The sequence below is a fragment of the Phodopus roborovskii genome, unplaced genomic scaffold, assembly GCF_943737965.1.
Source record: "Phodopus roborovskii unplaced genomic scaffold, PHOROB, whole genome shotgun sequence".
In the NCBI taxonomy this organism is placed as follows: domain Eukaryota; kingdom Metazoa; phylum Chordata; class Mammalia; order Rodentia; family Cricetidae; genus Phodopus; species Phodopus roborovskii.
In genome coordinates, this window is record NW_026126448.1 from 11,127,190 (window position 1) to 11,146,400 (window position 19,211).

Consider the following 19,211-nt stretch of genomic DNA (forward strand, 5'->3'; position numbering starts at 1 on the left):
TTAGGAACTTCCTACACAAAGCTCGTCTGTCTTCTTAGTTGGAAACAAGTCTAAAATTGGTGTGGAGAACTTAGATCTTTCAAGGACAACCACAGGCCGGAGATAATGAAGCTGCTTTAAGGCAAGCTCTCCACAGTCTGTTAATGCTTTGTCCAGTACGACCCTCAGGTTTTCCAAGGAAGGGACCGCCGCTGCTTCAGCGACTACTAATGGTGGGACTGCACTCAGGTTCTCTGCAACTGGAGGGTCACTGGAAGAATGAGGTATGTCAACTTGAGGGTCGCTGTCATTCACAATGGTGTTTGCCACAACATTCCCTGTCAAGTCATTAGTGGGCTGGGAGGAGTTATTCAACGGTAAGTGCTCTGAAGGCTCCCAGTCATCAAAATCGTCTTCTTTCTCTTCACTTTCCTGAATAAATTTCAGAAAGGAAGATTCAAATCCCATAGGTTTGTAAGTCTTCAGATCAAATGACCTGGGCTGAGAATGCTTCCTAATATTCTCTTTTGGGACCTGGGTTGCATTCTTGACAGTGTTTTCTTGCCCTGAACTATGCTGCCCAGGTTCTTCTTTGATCCTTGTTAAAGGCAGCTGGAAGTCTGTGAAGTAAGTACTACTTTCTGTCCCGCTGGGATTAGGTATGGGGCTTTCTATTTTACAGGGAGGAGACTGAACTGTGTCACACTGTTCCAAAGGGGTGGTTTCTGAAGTATGGTTGCATTTCAAAGTTCCCCTGTAGAGCAGAGTGTCTGCATCAAGAACTGGGTTTCTTTCCACACACTCTTTCTGATCACCATCCTGTTCAGCTGGGCAAGTGGAATCAGTGTTCTGGAGGGGCACACTGCTGTCCCCTGGGGAATGCTCTGTGTGTACTGACTCACAGCTAGTATTTTCCTCTTTCTTTACACAGGGCTCTACTTCAGAAGGGGGCTCCTCCTTAATTTTGGTACCATACTTAACACAAACCACAAGGTTCTCCAGCTGCTGCTCTAAATAGGCACTATTCATCTGATGGGTACGTTTGTAATGCCTCACGATGCTGCTCTCCAGCTTCACCACAGACAGGCATCCCTGAACCATGCATGGGTATTGTGTGTGCTCAGAATGCTCAACACACATATGGATAGCTTCTGCTCTTGTTTTAAAGCTAATTGGAGTTTTCTTATCTTTGAATAAGCCACATTTTTTAGCTTTAGTATTAAATGGCCTTTTAGCTGTCTGCTGCTCCTGCTCCTGTCCCTGTGTCTGTCCCTCCGTCTGTGTCTGCTCCTGTGCCTCAGCTGTTTGACACACCTTTTCACTCCTTAAGAGTCGCTCGTTTGCTACTTTCTGACTGCTGAACAGGTTGTCATAACTGTCCTTATGTCGGTAGTAGACATGCTGGAAGTAATTACTTCGATGGCTGAAAATCTGGCCACAGCCATTAAGAGTACAATGGATTTCATAATCCGAATGGATTTCTCCTTCAATATTATGCTGTTCTAACAGGTGGTGTTTCAACTTACTGAATGAATAAAAAACAGCAGGGCACTGAGGCTGGTTACAAGAAAACCTCGCCGCAGACTCAGTCTCAGAAAGCACTTTAGACTCTTCAATGTGGTCTAGGTTATGAGAGTCACTGCAGTGCTTAGCAAGGGCCTTGGAGCACAGGAAACGCTTGTTACAGTCCTTATATTTGCAAGCAAATAACTTTTTACATTTTACGAGTTCCCTTTTGGTTCTTGCTTTGTCCTTCTCTAAGCATAACTGCTCTTTGTTGTACTGATGTACAGTTCTGTAGTGGCGAATCAGGCCTTTTAGATTGGTAAATGAAGAGTTGCAAGTTTTGTGGATACAATGGAATGGTTTGTGGTACTTATTCAAAATATAGCACAGATTTCCTTTAGCAACAGTCCGCCTGCTTCCTCTTCCCTCTCTCCCCTCTCCCTCTTCTCTGTGGCTGCCTATTGGTGATGAAATGCCAGATACCTTACTTTCTGTTTCCTCACAAGAAGACTCCAAGTCTGTTTCTGAGCTGCATTCATCTTTTTTAGAATGACACTGAGTCGTCTCTGAGTTACTGTTGGGATCAAGTTCTGCAGAGCAGTCATCTTTCAATCTGTCTACTGAGCATGGCCCCTCATGATCACATTTCTCACTGTCTAACAGTCTGTGAGTTGCCCTGTCACTGCCAATTTGATGTTTATTTTTATAATGAATCCTAAGGTGTGTTTTTCTTGTAAATGACCTTTGGCAGATGTGACACCGGAATGGGGAATAGCGGTGTTGAAACATGGTTAACTGAAGGACCTTCTCTTTAGAATAATTATGCTTTTTAAGATAATGCATTAGTAAAGCCTCTCTGGTCACAAATTCGTATTTGCATCCTTGAAGCTCACAGAAGAAAGGTTTAGCTGCCAACTGTGCAAGGTACTGACTTGGCATATTTTCATCCTGATTCTGAAGGTTAAGGTCTGACATGGAAGCTGGGACTGACTGAAGAGACTTAGCACCACTAGATGGGCACCCTTGCAGTGACCCTGAGCAAGAGCCTATTGAGTTCTTCAAGCTTAAATGTTTCAATCGTAACAGAAGTTCCAACATTGTATCCTCTGTGCATGGCCTTTTAGAAGCACAAACGGAAGGTTCAGGGGAATAACTTCTATGGTCTCGCTTGCATTTAGCATGGATACTGTGATCTAGACCTTCATCTGGCGAGTCACTGTTGGTATCAGAGCTGGGTTTAGGTTCTGTATCAAACTTGTCAGCTTGATTATGTTTGTCACCCAAGCAGGTAAAGAGGTCTTTTGTCTTTACCTTTTTTGACTTGCAGTGGTATGGATGCACCTTCCGCAGATGTTTCTGCATCCCTCTTGCATTTTTGTAGGTGGATCCACAGCCGTCAAAACCACAGGTGAATTTAGTTCCATCAAAACAAATGGCCACATTGGAGCACTTCTCTTTTAAACTGGAGGGTACAAAGACTTTCTCATGAGATAGTAATAGGTCCTGCATGGTTTCAGAGTGATCTAGTGTGTCAATTAATTCCTCATTTATTGAAGTGGAAGAGCTGTGACTTAACTGATCACTTGAATTGCTGTCGCTGTTGTCCTTTAGGTTTTCTGTGGTGTCTATGTGAGCACTGGCTGATCCTGCACAGAAAAGAAGGTCTTCAGGAGAATGGGACTTGTCAGTTTGGTCAAGGAGATGAGGCTGGTCCACACAATCTTGCTTCCCACCTGCTGCAGGTTCCTCGAGTTTCACTGATTTCTTTAATTCTCCATCTGGACTCTCAACATTATGCATTGAGAGGTGGTTCTGGTATTCAATTTTGGAATAATAAAACTTTTTACAGCCAAGGACATTGCATGTGTAGGATGCATCCCTAAAGTGTTGTGCTTCATGGTGGTAAAGCTGGCCCAAGTCACTGAACACAATATTACAGCCATTCAATTCACATTTGTAACGAAGGTCATCATGCTTTTGTTTGTGGTTAAGGAGTTCATTCACTGATCCAAACCTTGCATAGCAATCTATAGAAACACACATATAAGGTTGAGGACCACAATGCACCTGCTCATGCTCTCGCAGGTGAAAAGCAGACATGAAATGCCTACGGCAGTAAGTACACTTCTCTCTTCTATTTTTCATATCCAAGTAGTGCTTGGCATTTTCATCATTGTTTTGGTGTTCAGCTTTAAGATGCACACTTAAGTATTTGAACTGTTTGAACACACGGGAACAGTCTGTACCGGGACATGGGTACAAGTCTCTGTCTTGCAGACGGCGGTCTTCTAACTTACTAAATGTGACATATTCATGAGATTCTCCTTTGGCTTGTTCACTCAATGACTGATTTTGTTCCAAACTTCCAGTGGGACTCTTGGGATAAATACCCCTTTGAGAGCCTTTTAACAGTAATTTCTTTCTAGAACGGTCTCTTCTGCTTGGTGGCATTTTAACATGTTCCATTACATGAGGAACAAATAGTTCTTTTCTCTTAAATTTTTTAATACAAACTGGACAGGTATATATTCCATCTTCCATGTGCATCTTGGAATGATGAAGAATCCTGGCCTCTATGCATTCCCGCTTACACAGCAAACAGAAGAACTTGTATTGCAGCCATCTCTGGTACCTCTCAGAGGAACCAATGGGCTTTTTATCTCTTTTCTCTTTATTCTGATCTGACAGATTTCTTCTATATTGTTTATCTTCTTTACCTTCATCATAGTCACTGAGAAATGACTCTAAGACATCTGTATCATTAATAGACATTTCATAGCCACTTAAGTCATCATCAGAATCTGAGGCTTCTTGTCCCAAGAGTTGGTGGCAGTGTCGTTTCAAAGTTTTCCAGTCCCAAAATTCAGGATCGAAGGGCCAGTGAGCTTTTAAAGCTAGTAAGAGCTCACATCGGAGGGAATTTGGAACTGGTGCACTTTCTTCATCAAATTTTTGGTCTGGCTGTAAATACAGTTCTTCCAGCATATTGAATCCATCCAGACTAGGTTCAATTAAGAATTCTGTAAGCTGACAGGCTCGCCTAACTTCCAAATCTTCTGGTAAAAGACAGGAAATTGTTTTACAGACTGAAGCTTTCATTTCCTCATCTTCACTTGATCTGAGTTGAAGAGCTCTGACACATAGTAAAATTGACACACCAATACCAGCATCTTGTGCCTACAAGCAAAAGAGGAAATAAAAGTCAACTTGTCATACACAAAAAATTACATTAACTTTTATCAATACGATATTTTATTTCTCAAAACCTTCAGAAATCAGGACACACGTCTATAATCCCAGCATTTGGGAAGTTGAGATTGGAGGATTATTACTGATAAGAGTTGGCAGTCAGCCTGAACTGTATTAGTAAAAACATGTTTCAAAAATAAACAGGGCCAGGGAGATAGCCCAGTGGATAAAGGCATTGGTCACCAAGGGGTAGAAGCAATCTATATTGACAACAGTATATTATTACAACCATATTATAGTCTTCAGTTTGTTTTTCTATTTATAGTGTAAGCAGAAATGCAGAGGCCAGGATTATCATTCTAAGATACACATAGAAGATGGAATGGAATATGTACATATATATTTTTACACACACACACACACACACCAAGAAAAAAAAAGAATTTTTTGTTCCGTAAGTAATGGGACATGTTAAAATGCCACCAACAAGAGTCCACCCTTAAAAAAAAAAAAAACAAAAACAAAACAAAACCCATTTAACCAACAACTAAAAACATAGTACCATCAACAAAAGATTTAAGCCTTTCTTTTTTTAAATTTTTTGAGACTGAGTTTTTCTGAGTATACAAGGCTATCTTGGAACTCTTTCTGTAGACCAGGCTGGCCTTAAACTCAGAGATCCACCTGCTTCTGCCTTCTGAGTACTGTTGTTAAATAAAGGTGTGCACTACTACTGCCCTATTTATTTTGGGTTCTTAAACTTCATCTTAAACCTTTTTTCCCCTTCATGCAAATAATGTGGTCTCACATAGGCCTTGAACTACCTTTTCCCAAATGTTGGGTCACAGGCATGTACGACCACACCCAGCTCAAGTTACATTTAGATAATTTTTGTCTCTACGTGAAAAGAGCTAAATTATAAGCTGTAACTATGCAACAAAGTATATCTACAGTTACACAGTATGGTATATTGTTCCAGTTGTTTCTCGGGTCAGGGTCTTGGTGTGTGGTTTGCCTCCAGGCACTGCTGATGGTACTGTATATTGAAGCAAGTTCTTACCTTCAATGAAATTACCCATGAGCCAAGTGCATCAACAATAAATACACATGAGGTAAGTGAGCTCAATGAAGGGTTAGAAAAAAGAATGGTGGTATATGGGGTGAGGAGGGTAATCCTAGCTCTGAGAAGACTGAGGAGGGGAGACACAAGCAATCAAGCAAAAACAGAGGGTATAAGTAAACAGGAGGAGGAAACAAGGCATACAAGTGATTATAAAGCTCAATTTAAGGAACTCTTTGTATGAAAGCACTTGGGTTTTTCAGGGCCCCAACACTAAATCCTTATCCAGTTTCTCCTTCAAGAATTGTTTTGTACATTTCAGTCAAAGGTGAAATCAAATCTCAGTGTTCCTAGGGTAAGAGATAAATAATAACCCCTCAGAAAGTAGTTAAAACTCAGAAAAGATGGTCACAAAAAACAAAGATTACTGTATACCTGCCCGTATCAAGAAAGGCTGAATGAAATGGAATGTGACACAGCATGAGCCAGGAGAATCGTGTGGCCGAGGGGTTAAATATGCAGCGGCTAACAACAAAGATTATGGCCAGACTTTGATACAAGTTCTCAACTCCTCCAGGCCTCAGTTTCTTTATTGGTAAAACGATAACAGTACTGGGCAGTATTCCATTTTCCTCATGGCTATTATATGAATGAAACAAGAGAACATAAACGGATGGCCACACTATATGATGAACATTCAAGAGTTTGGGAAACTATTTGCTGGGTAACTATTCTATGTTGGGCATCATTCTAATACTGGGAACATGGGCTGCAGAAATGACTCAGTGCCTCAGAGCACTGCTGTTCTTCCAGAGGACCTGGGTTTGGTCCCCAACACTCACAGGGTGTCTCTAACTCCATTTCTTGGGGAATCGGACAACCCCATCTGACTCCATGGGCAGCAGGCGTGAAAGTAGTACCCAGACACAAAGGCAAAACAGTCATACACATAAAAAGTTTAAAATCTTAAAAAAAAAATTAGAAATAACTGTATGAATTTGCAGAGTCATACCACAGCCTAGTTATTTATTCTAGATAAAATTTCCTGTTTATATAATCTCATTTCAGAATTAAAAAAAGAAAAGATTCAGAAAATTCAGTTGTTTACTGGCTAGTGAGCAGAAGGGTTTTTTAAACTTCAAGTGTTCTATCTCCGAAGTCTAGGGTCTTAACAGTTTCGCACCTTTACAATCTCTTCTCCTCACTTTTTGTTTTGTTTTGGGCTGGAGAAATGAACATGCCTGCCACAGTAATCATGTGGAAGTTAGAGGACAACCGTGGGCCATGTTCTTAGTACAAGCACTGTGATCACAGAGGCTTGCAAATGCTAGGCCAGTCAACCACTAAGCTATAATCCCAGGCCTTAATTAGTTGAGCAGACTTTGCTATAGACTTCTTCTCTCCTGCTCTATAAAATGGAAATATCATGTCAGGATTAGGTCATACAGCCTAAGACTTGGAATTGGTATGGAAGATATGTTGTGTGCTTTCTATACGTGGAGTCTATAAAGCAACCTGGCCTGTCTGTCTAGATTACATTTCTATATGAACAAAATAAAGATTTCAGTATTGCTCCTGTCAATGGACTTACGAATCTCAATAAAGAGAGCCTACACTTGGTTCCCCCTTCCCCATCCACATCTCCTCTGTCCTTCAGGTGAACACCATGTGAAGGCCAGGAAAGGATAGCCTACACCCACAGCCAAGAGAGTTCTGGTGCTACAGGTGCATCACAAATTTACCAGCCTGTCAAAAACAAGCAAACAAAAACCCCAAACAAATTACTTTCTCTAATATCTAACAGCTTCCCCATTATTCTGTTTCTAAAACTATAAAAGTAAAGAACAACCCCTAGTGGCTGTCATTGGTGGCTCATTCATATAATTTTTATACTAGGAAAGCCCAAACAGCAACAAAAGCTTTGAGTTTGAGGATAGCCTGGGCTACATAACAAGATGTTGTCAAACAACAAAACAAAACACCTAAATAAGGCTGAAAAGATGGCTTAATGGCTAAGAGCACTGTTCTTCCAGAAGACCCATGTTTGGTTCCCAGTCTCCACATAGTAGCTCATAACTATCAGTAAATTTCAATTCCAGGGGAGGTGATAGCTTTGGCCTTTGCAGGCACCAGACACACATGTTGTGCACATATGCTGCACAACACCCATAATCATAAACCTTTTTTCTTAAATCCATAAAAAACAAACAAAAACAAGAAAACAATCCCTATTGGTTAGCATTAAACTTTACACAATCTCTCCCTCTCAAGAGTGACTGAATGTGTAAATATATTAGTGTTCAGGTGATAACAAAAGGGACTTTGCAGGTAAAAAAATCAGTTGACCTTACAGTAAGTATACTATTCAGATGGCTCAATAGGCAAGAGTATGTGCATGCTGTCCATTTGCCTAGGACCCACTCAGTAGAAGGAGCAAACCAATTCCTCTGCTTTCTCATGTGCACTTGTACACACACAGAAATGAAATGTTTTTGTTTTTGTTTTTTTAGGAGACATAAATCTAGGTTAAGAAGTCCTGGTCAGGAGCTGGAGAGATGGCTCAGTGGTTAAGCGCACACACTGCTCACTTTTCCAGAGGACCTGGGTTTAATTTCCAGGACCACATGGCAGCTCCTTTGATCCCAGTTCCTTATCCTAGCACTCAAGACAACAGTGAGAGGCAGGGTGTCCGTCCATTCAAAGCTGGTCTAAGAACCAAGAAGGCGAGTGTAGTAGTAGTATATATATATATATATATATAAACCAACACTTGAGAAAGAGGCAGAGGACCAGACATTTAATGGCATCCAGTACTATTTGAGACCTTGTCAGTCTGCAAATGAGTTAGGCAGGGTCAACTCCACAACTTTAGATTCTCTCAGCAGGGAAAGCAGAAACTACTTACTTCAGTCTGTATGACTCTAATCAGGCAAAACAAATGCTGCTGTGTTTTAGCTATGACACCAAACTGCCGACAGCGCTCCAAGAATGTCTCCAAAGATGGATCTATTCTTCTTTGCAGTTTACTCCAAAAGAGAGTCAGTTCCCTGTGAAAGAAAACAGCTGTATTAGATATAAACTGGGGTTTGCTGCCCTGCTCTTGACCACTTTTTTTTTTTGAGTCAATGAAATTAAGCTGACAATATAGACAATAGAAACTAAATGAAAAGCTGTCTATATCCTCTACTACTTCCCCTTAAACAGGAAACACTGTGAAAAATCTGTCCTGAAAGTTCTGATTCCTTTTTTGTCTGTCCAAAGACAAAAAAATAACTATTTCCTTTACTATGACGTTAACTTTTCCCCCCTTTACTTAGATTCCATCTTGTTCAAAGGTTTAACTTTTACATTGGTCATTAGTTATACTGAGTGAATTAAACCCCGTTTTAATTAACTGGGCAAGTACTACAGAAATCTATGCAGCCTGTCAACATTCCAACTGACACTTGATTTCTGGCTCCAAAATCTGATTGTGCAGCTAGGCCTATGTTACCGAATGATTAAATAAAATGGCACTCTGGGAAATAGTTAAAACACAGAAATTCCTCAAACATTCATAACAGAGGCAATGAAATGCTTGAAGGAAATAAGTCATTAGTGTGAGACCGCATTTCATTATGTAGACCAGAGCTGGTCTTGAACTCAGAGGTCAGACTGCCTCTACCTCCCTAGTGCTGGAAAATGCAAGAGCAGCAGGGAATGCAGGTTCAGTTCTCAGCATGCATATGGAGGCTTAAAACTATACATAATTCTAACTCCAGGGAATCCTGCACTCTCTCCTGGCATCTGAGGGCACAAAGCATACATGTGGAAAACATACTTGCATGTAGGTGATACACTTATGCATATAAAATAAAAATATATCATTAAGTGAAAAGGAATGTCTGAAGGTGTATGTCTTTAATCCTAGAACTCAGGAGGCAGGGGCAAGTGGATCTCTGTGAGCTCGAAGCCTGCATGGTCTATCCAGTGAGTTCCAGGCTAGTTAGGACTATGTAGACAGATACTGCCTCAAAAATAATAATTATTTTTAAAAAGGAGTGAAGGCTGGGGAGATAGTTCAGCTGCAAAACACTTGCTTGGTATGGGCAAACCCCAAGCCCCCTAAGTTCCACCTCAAAGTCTCTATGTGTGTGAAATCTACTGAACAAAAGCCAGTTACATATTATGAAGACTAAAGGATACATAATGTAAGCTATGTACAATTTACTATCTCAAGCCAGGCAATGGCAGCATATGTGTAGCCTTGCCACTCCAGAGGCTGTCAGGAGTACTGTTACCAGTTCAAGAGCCTGGGCTACACAGTGACTATGAGGTATGCTGGGCCAGTCTCAAAAGCAAGACAAAACACAAAAACCTTAAACAAAACAAAATTTAGGGCGGGAGAGATGGCTTAATTAATTACTTTTGTAGAGGAACAGAATTCTGTTTCTATTATCTATGTCTAGAAGCTAAATATGGCTTGCAACTCTAGCTTCAGGTGACTTTATGCCCTCTACTGGTCTCTGCATGCATGCGCACACACCCCAAAACAAACCACAAAAAGGGGGCAGGAGAAAAGAATGGTTCAGTGCTTAGAGCACTTGCAGTTCCTGCAGAGGAGCTGGGTGTGATTCCCAGAACCCACATAGTGGCTGACAGCTGCCTGTAACTCCAGTTTTAGAGGATCTGACACCTTTCTTCAGGCTTCTAAGGACACTAAATTCACTAGTGCACACACATACTTGCAGGTAAAACACCCATACACATAAAGGTAAGTATCTCTGTGAGTTCGAGACCAGCCTGGTCTACAAGAGCTAGTTCCAGAACAGCCTCCAAATACACAGGGAAACCCTGCCTCAAAAAAAAAAAAAAAAAAAAAAAAACAAACAAACAAACGGGAGAGAGAGAGACAGAGAGAGAGAGAGAAAGGAGTGGGGATGCTAGTTTATGTACAGTAGGAAACACAATTTGGTTTTTATTTTACTGCTAAATTAAGCTAAAAAATATTTTCCTGCAAAATTCAGTTAATAATAAAACATGTTGGTCTTTCACCATGTGCTGGGATACAACAGTGTAATAAACAACATACATGACCTTGACATGTCATAGTCCAGTTGGGGCAGAACATCTTGTAAATATTCCAACAGAAGCAAATTGTGCAGCATACAAAGTTTAATTTCAGAAACGCTGCAGCAGGCAAAGGCTAGCCTATCAAATACTCACAGAAAATGTGGCAAATGTCAAGTTGAACTGTTTGCCTTCATCTCTAAAGCAGGACAGTAACCACATGCTGTTGTGCAGTGTTCAAAATGGCCCCTTTCACTTGCCGGGCACTAGCGCTGCTGGACACCCACAGTGTGCATGGCCCAGTTCTCATTCTTTGACACACCCAACCCCAAATTACACGCAGCTGAGGTTAATGGATAAACCAAGTGATGCAGCTTCTAATAATGAAGGCAGGGTAAATGTTACATTTTGTTTTTGTTCTTTATGATGAAAATGATGACATTCTTTAAATGTCTCTGAAGAAAATTTCCTCAGAACAAAAAAATATTCTGGGTGATAGAATTTTGTAGTTCACATTTCAAATACTATCTTTCTTAGTAACAAATTCAAGAATGACATTTTCTAGAAATAAATTTAGAGTATATGCTGAAAAAGCTATGTGACTTTGAGACAGGGGTTCTCTATGTAGCTCTGGCTGGCCTTGAACGAAGAGATCCGCCTCTGCTTTCTGAATGCTAGGATCAAAGGTGTGCATCACCACAGCCCAGCTGCTATGTGGCTTTTTATTTTGGTTATTTCAACTTTGTGTATTTTTAAATCTTACTATCCCTCTTATCAAAAATGTCACTTAGTTCTAGTATGACAGATGTGAATGAACCATGAAGCGAGCCTTAAAATACTTTTCCATCTTAAACACAAAAACTTCCAGCAGAACAAAATAATCTTTCTTGATCAGAAGTCCTGAGATTAATTTTTCTTAGTTAAATTTACTGATCTATGTGATTATTTCTTACTCCAATATCTAGCCCCACCCCACAAAAAGGAGGAAAGGGTTTTTTTTTTTGTGTGTGTGTGTGATTATATTCTACTTCTCTTTGAATTGCTTAAAAGAAGCTTTTTAATGAAGTGTTAAATAACTTTAATGAAGTGCTAAATAACTTTTTTTTTTTTCTTCTTTTTGCACAGGCAAGAAGGAAATCCTCCTTAATCTCTTCCTCCTTCCAGAGAACAGCATTAATCTCAGAGTCAGCTACAGAACACCTAGCACCCCAGTATCAGGAAGCTGGAGACAGCAGGGGCCCTGAGACTTTCGGGCCAGCCCCATCAGAAAGTGGGTTTACTGAGAGGAAAACAATGTCTGAAGCTGGGTGTGGGTGTAATGCACTTGGGAGGCAGAGGCAAGAAAAGTGCCTTATATCTGGGACTAGACTGAGCTATAGAATAAGACTCTATTCCAAATAACCAGAGAGGGAAAACAAACAAGGGGGAAACCCCCACAATAAATGTATGGGTTTATTTTGGAAATACTTAGAATCTTGGGTCACACAAACATGAGGATCTGAGTTGGAATTCTGCAAACTCATGTAAGACAAACCTAATATAGTAAGAGTCTGTAGTCCTGGTGCTTCTGTTCCAAGATCCCAGGAAGAGAGAAGAATTCCTGTCAGTTGCCAGGCCAGCAAGATTGGCATACCCAGCAGCAAACAACAAGGAGATCCCGTCTCAGACCAAGTGGAAGGTGAACACCTACTCTCAACATAACCAGTGGCTACACATACAGAAACATCTCTCCACCCCACCCCTCTGTCACAACCCCCCCACAGAATCTATAATATTCTACACATGATTTTAACTTTTGAAGTCAAAGTCTAGATATAGCAAACATAGTAGATATGGCAAAAGCCCAATTCCAGCACTTGGGAGACAGAGGCAGGAGGATCTGTTGACTCTGAAACCAACCTGGTGAGTTCCACAACAGCCAGGGCTATGAAGAGATTGCCCCCCCCTAAAAAAAAAAAAAAAAAAAAAGCAAAACAAGGGGGTTGGAGAGATAGTTCAGTGTTTAAGAGCACTGACTGCTCTTCCAGAAGACCCAGGTCCAATTCCCAGGACCCACAACATGAGAGCTCACAACTGTAATTCCAGTGTAACTCCAGTTCCAGGTTATCAGACATAGCATGCACATTAAAAAAAAGAAAAAGTAAACGAAGTCTGGATGCAACTAGCAGATGTTTTTATTATTGAGAATGAAATAAATTTCTTTTTCTGTGTGTTTTTTGAGGCAGGGTTTCTCTGTGTAGTTTTGTAGAGGAGGCTGGCCTACCTACCTGACTCCAAGTTCTGTGCTGGGATTAAAGGTGTGCACTACCACCCGCCGAGAAAATGAAATAAATTTAGTGGTACCAAAAAATACAGGTTTGCTCCTAAGTCTAATGTATCTATTTGCTGAAGCTGAAACTTCAAATCTCAAGCTTCCTGGCGGGAAAAAAACCAATTGATTTTACTTGATTTAATGGTAAAACATCTCAGTGCTATTTAACAATTTGTTTTTATTTATATAGTCTATTATTTTGTTCCCTGGCAAGAGGCCTACAACAATTATTAAGACCTGCTATTATCATGGTCCTAATGACAGAAGACTACAATTTGCATCTTAGACTGTGTTCAGTGGCTGGGGATACAGCTCAGCCAGTGGAGTGCTTGCCTCCCATGTGTGAGCCTTAGATTTAATACTTGGGAAATAGAGGCAGAACAACCAAGAGTTCAAGGTCAGCTTCTGCTCTATAAGACCTTGAAGAAAATCACTAGATCAGAAAGCAAAGACATTGGGCCAGGGGTTTATAACCTTAATCTTGAGACCAAGCAATCCCAACATTTCTTAATCACTAATTCTACTGTCTCGTATTATAATGATGGGGTAAGAGAATTTATAGCACACAAAAACTTCTATATAAATGGTGAACAAAAGAATAAAGTAGAAAGTGAAAACCCACACCTAAGATTGTCTTTTAACATCCACAGGCTTGACATGGCCAGTGGCTATGCCCACATTAGTCACAATGCCACCCCAACCCAAGAAAACTATACAAATAGATAAAGCAGCTCCAGAGGGAGATCAATCAAGGCCCAAGTACTTGAAAGTCTTTTCCTTGGTTTTAAGAAACAAAACAAGTTAAGCCACCCTTGGGCTCAAAAATACTCAGAACTTCCCTAATCAATGTTGTACCTATCCAATTCATTCACACTACTTCCTTCCTGGCATCTCTCTTAGCTGCTCTGGTTCAGCATTTCTCTCCTTCCTTTCCTTCCTTCCTTTCTTTCTATCCATCAATCACCTATCGTCTATCTAACCATCATCTATCCATCAATCATTTATCATCTATCTATCTAACCATCAATCATCTATCTATCTATCAATCATCTAAACATCCATCCATCCATCCATCCTCTATCTACCTAGTTTGTGCTATGTGCGTGGAGAATTGAAGCAAATATCGGGATAATTAAATCTCAAAATTTAAACATTTCTACTCCATTACTTATGCATTTCAGGCTAAAATTTACTTAGAATTTTCATTCTGCGTGACTGCACTGTCATAGTTTATAAACTAGCATTTCTCCACAGAATAGCTGTATGGTTATACCATATTCTTATCACTAATCAGAGAAGACACACGTAATTTAGCGGTTTCCTGCCTGTCAAGTTTATCCCTCTCATCTAAATGATCTAATACAATTAGAATTAAGGGTTTATGAGTATAATTGTTTCTAACTTTTAATAACTAAGCAATCACAGGCAAACAAGATATAAACAGATTAAATAAAAATAATGCAATGTCAGCAACTCTGGACCAAGGTTGCAAATCAGATTGACACTCAAAGGGATGTCCTTTTCTAATGTAAATTTTAGACTCCTAGGTATTCTGATCTTTTCGTTAACGGGTTTCCAAGTTAAGAGTTACCACCAGAAGATATGAATAAACGGTAAGGGAAAATAATCTCATACCTATCTGTTCCATATTGACATAATGTTGTCTTTAAGGAAGAAGACATCTATTGGAGTCACAAGACAACCATCTACGTGACAAGCAAGAGGAACAGCTTACCTTTCCTTGGCTACATTAAACCAATGGCATTTTTATTTAAATGACTTCATTAGATCAAGATTTTATTTACATGCTAAGAGTTAAATCTAACACAAACCCTAAATGCTATGCTATGTACTGACAAAGTATATACAAACTAAGTGTACTTACCAAGAACAATATACACTGGCCGTTTGGAGCTGCTGGGTAAGGTAAGTCGTACAAAGAACAAATGCTGTGTTATCCTGACCCTCAGATTCCAGATTACATATGATGTCTAGTACTTCCTTGCAGTCCACCTTTGCAATCTATCAAAAATGAGATTAACTGAGTTAAAAAGAAAATGGTGACTTTTTCTGTACAATTTGTTAAGTAAAAGGGAAACTTTTCTGTAATATTTTCTATCTTTGGTAGTTTCTTTGATAACCGGCAAGACAAGAGGCATTTTATTGACTAATGTCTGAGTAGTATAGCACAAATGCTTCCTTTGTCTATCAAATTGCTAAGATGAGAAAGGAACAGACATTTGTAACAAAGTTCCACTCTGTTCTTTATTAATATGGACATAAACATTCTTCAGTCTTGAAGTATTCATAACACTGCTACCATATAAGTAATCTAAATTATGCACAGCTGGTTATTTTCATCCTCTTCCATGAAAACTCCCCAGTGCTGGACAGTGGACCCAGGGCCTTTGGTATGTCCATCCCCTCCCTCATTTTTTCAGTAGGAATAAATATGCTTACTGAGTATATTGCAAGGAGAGCAACCAAGAGCACTGTCCACTTCTCCATTTGAAGTAGGGTCTCATTAAGTTGCCCCAAGCAGGCCTCAAACTCATAACCCTCCCAACTAAAGCTCCTTAGCTGCTGGGGAGGGCATCACTGCAGCCTGTCCCCTCTCTTCCTCAAGAACTCCTTATCCTAACTGTATTTAGGCTACACTGCAGGTAAGACACTCAAGGGACACTGTTCACTGTCCTTTCCTTTCTGTAAGTAAATCTCCCCCAATATTGCAAATCTTTACTTCCTAGAGTTCTGAACCCAGATAATCTTTTCCCTTTTTAATTTATTTACTTATTGTGTGTGCACTTGCGCATTTACTCAAGTGCAAGTCATCACTCAAGTAATTTGGGGACAACTCTTAAGAATAGGTTCCTTTCACCATCTTGTGGCATCTAGGATCAAACCCAGGTTGTCAGGCCTGCATATACGTGCCTCTACTGGGATGTGCTATCCTGCTGACCCTCTAAAAAAGCTAGTCTTATTCATTCCTGCCTTCAATTTCTTCCCTCCCTCCCTTCCACACCTCCACTTTCATGTTTGTGTTTTCATCTGGGGCCTTATTATGTAGCTTTGGCTGGCTTGGAACTATGTAGAGCAGATCAAGCTGGCCTTGAATTCATAGAGAACCACCTGTCTCTGCCTCATAAAGTACTGGGTTTAATTAAGGTGTGCATTACCACACCCAGCTTTGCGCCAAGAACTCCAGCTCAGACTCTTACCCTTAAATCTCACATGGCCAACAAGCTCTGATTCTAAGAGTGTGCCACTATGCTTGTTTATTTTTTAATGGGTTCCGGGTATCATGATCTTCATTCTTATATGGCAAGCATTTTACTGCTTCACTTGTTTCTACAACCCTATTATTTATTTTTGATACAGGGTCTGCTCTGTAGCCCAGGCTGGCCTGGAATTCGCTATGTAGGCTAACTTAAATTCACAGCAGTCCTAACCCTTCAACTTCCCAAATGCTGGGATAACTTCAAGAGCCTCCTGGGTAGTTTCATAACAATTAGTGAACCCTCCAGTCCAACGAGGTATCAACTCAAAATATCAACACTTAACCCATAAAAGAGAGCCTAGAAGTGAAGTCCACTCATATCAAGCCCCAGGAAAATGCCTCTTTAGAACTATTTAGGACTGGGAGTGCAGTCCTGTGGTAGCTCAATCCCCTAGCAGGCATAAGGCCCTGGATTAAAAACTATTTAGAAGAACGTACCTTTACAAATAAAATATTTAAATAGTTAAGTCTTCAATTCTTTAGTCTTTCTTTCTCTCTTGGTATATTTTTTGAGTATACATACTTCTCATTTCTCCAAGTGATCATATGGAAAAATGTAAGTATTAAGATTATAATTTTAAAGCCAGGAGTGGTGGTAGTTCATGCCTTTAATTTGATCAGGTGGCTCTCTGTGATTTTAAGGCCAGTCTGATCTACACAGCCTTTAAAGCCAGCCAGGGTGACACAGTTAAGACCCTGTCTCAAAAAAAAAAAACTTAAATTTTATAGACACACATGCATATTTTTAAACATTTTTGTAACAACTCCTTGTCCTGTTTTACTTTACTAATTAATATTTAGTCTAAAGGTACACCCAGAATTTCTATGCTCCTGTTTACTTTTCTTCTCCCAAACTGAATTCCCACTGGATCCTGTTTAAAGGATTTGCTGTTTATCATTTATACTTAGTGACTGTATCAATTCCCAACAGAGTTAGTTAAGACTGGTTAGTAAATTAGATCCTGTTTATATTTTCTTGTCTCCATCAAGAGAAGAAATAAGTATTTGCTACTGAGCCAACCAACCATGACAGTCAAGAAATATGCAGTTCCTCTCACACTGACACCAACACTGAACTGGACTACTATTTTGCCCAGGACCTCTGTTGATAGGGTTTCTTGTTTCTTTAAAACAAGCATTTCATGTTTAAAATATTGTCCTTGCAAAGATTTACCTTTTAATGGAAAAAAAAAATGGAAACATAGACTTAACCTTTGTTACTTTCATTAAAAATCCATTCATATGCCATGCATTGATGGAGCATGCCTTTAATCAGCACTCGGAAGGCGGAGGCAGGAAGATCTCTGTGAGTTGAAGGCCAGCCTGGTCTACAGAGCTAGTTCCAGGACAGGCTCCAAAGTAATACAGAGAAACCCTGTTTGGGGGATTCCATTCATATATACACAAATGATGGAATGAGAAAATGGGCTCTCCCCTAAGTTGTCCTCTGACCTTCACATTGCATACCATGGGACAACATGCCAGGCATATGAGGGCTTACATGTGTGTACATGTGCTTGTACACACATACACACACACACAAACAAACACATGTAATCTAATACATTTTAATCAGGGGCTGGAGAAATAAACCAGCAGCTAAGAGCACGAGCTGCTCTTTCAGAAGACCCAAGTTCAACTTACAGCACCCACGTGGTGGCTCACATTCACTGGCATGCATGTGGTACACACACATGCATGCTGGTACAGCACTCTCATAAAAAATCTAAAACACAACTCTATACAAAATGGTATCAACCTTGAATTCCAGATTCCAGGTTTGTTAATCTCCCAGCTCCTAATCTGTCTAACTATGCACTAGCAATAAATTCTGGCTTTCATATGACCCAGTCAATTAATCTTAATTGTATGTGTTTGGCAAAATGGTCCCCAGCAGAGGTTTCTCATTACACACACCCATTACTAGGATACCCACAGGTGCCAACATACAAAGAACTTATTCCCAGTTGTTTGTTCCGGTTAATTTAACTCTTCTCCTGAAAGCTGAAATAGAGTAAAAACTATGCTATATTAGAACATATGCTGGTTAAAAACACCAATTAATGAACACGTAGTAAGTCATCAGTAGTTTCCAAACTACTGGCTCTTTATAATTTTATTGTTGACTGCAAAAAAACAAAAAACAGCATCACTAAATAGATAGAAATCAGTGTTTCTTCTAAAATAATTGTAAGCTAAACATCTTTGTCCTAATAAATTTAACAAATTAATCCACATTATAATAAGTATTTAAAACTAATTACCTGCACACTGTTCTAGTATGTAGGAAACCTTTGGGTTCAATTCTCAACACTGAGGAGGGGCAGAGACACACCACCTATCACTTTCTTCCTAATGGACATGAATCACACAGTGCAAAGATAGCCAAGGAGCCAGCTGAACTGCCTTTTAGCTGACTTCAGACTCTATCATTAGCATAATACATGTAGGGCTTTGGGGACATTACCATATTGGCTTCAATTTCATCACTGGTAGCGTATAGAGGACTAATTGTAGCCATGGAGACTGTACTGTCATCTGAGGGTGGCAACAGATTGAAAAATATTATTTTAAGAGTTGGTAAACATTTTTGGCAGAGGAGACAGAAAATACTTTCAGCCTTTACCAAATAGTTTCTACTGTAAATGTTCCAGCATTGTAGCATAAAAGCAGCCAGACACAAGAAAAAACTAAGAGTGTGTGTCAAAAAGACTAAAACCCAGATGAGGTGGAAGTACTGGTACATGCCCATAGTGACCCACTACTTGGGAGGCCGAGAAGCAGAAGAGTTTGAAGCCAGCCTAGATTACAGAGTGGTCAACGCTATCTGAGGTAAACAA

General features: G+C 40.0%; 1 protein-coding gene across 1 annotated transcript; it reads right to left on the bottom strand.

Moving 5' to 3' along the window:
• Rlf (RLF zinc finger) lies at window positions 1–18,892 on the bottom strand. Its single transcript, XM_051188341.1, has 4 exons — window positions 18,839–18,892; window positions 14,980–15,116; window positions 8,640–8,781; window positions 1–4,662 (listed from the first exon to the last, which is right to left on the bottom strand). The coding sequence occupies exons 1-4, from the start codon at window positions 18,890–18,892 to the stop codon at window positions 1–3; spliced, it is 4,995 nt and encodes a 1,664-aa protein (XP_051044298.1).
• Window positions 18,893–19,211: the final 319 nt, after the last annotated feature.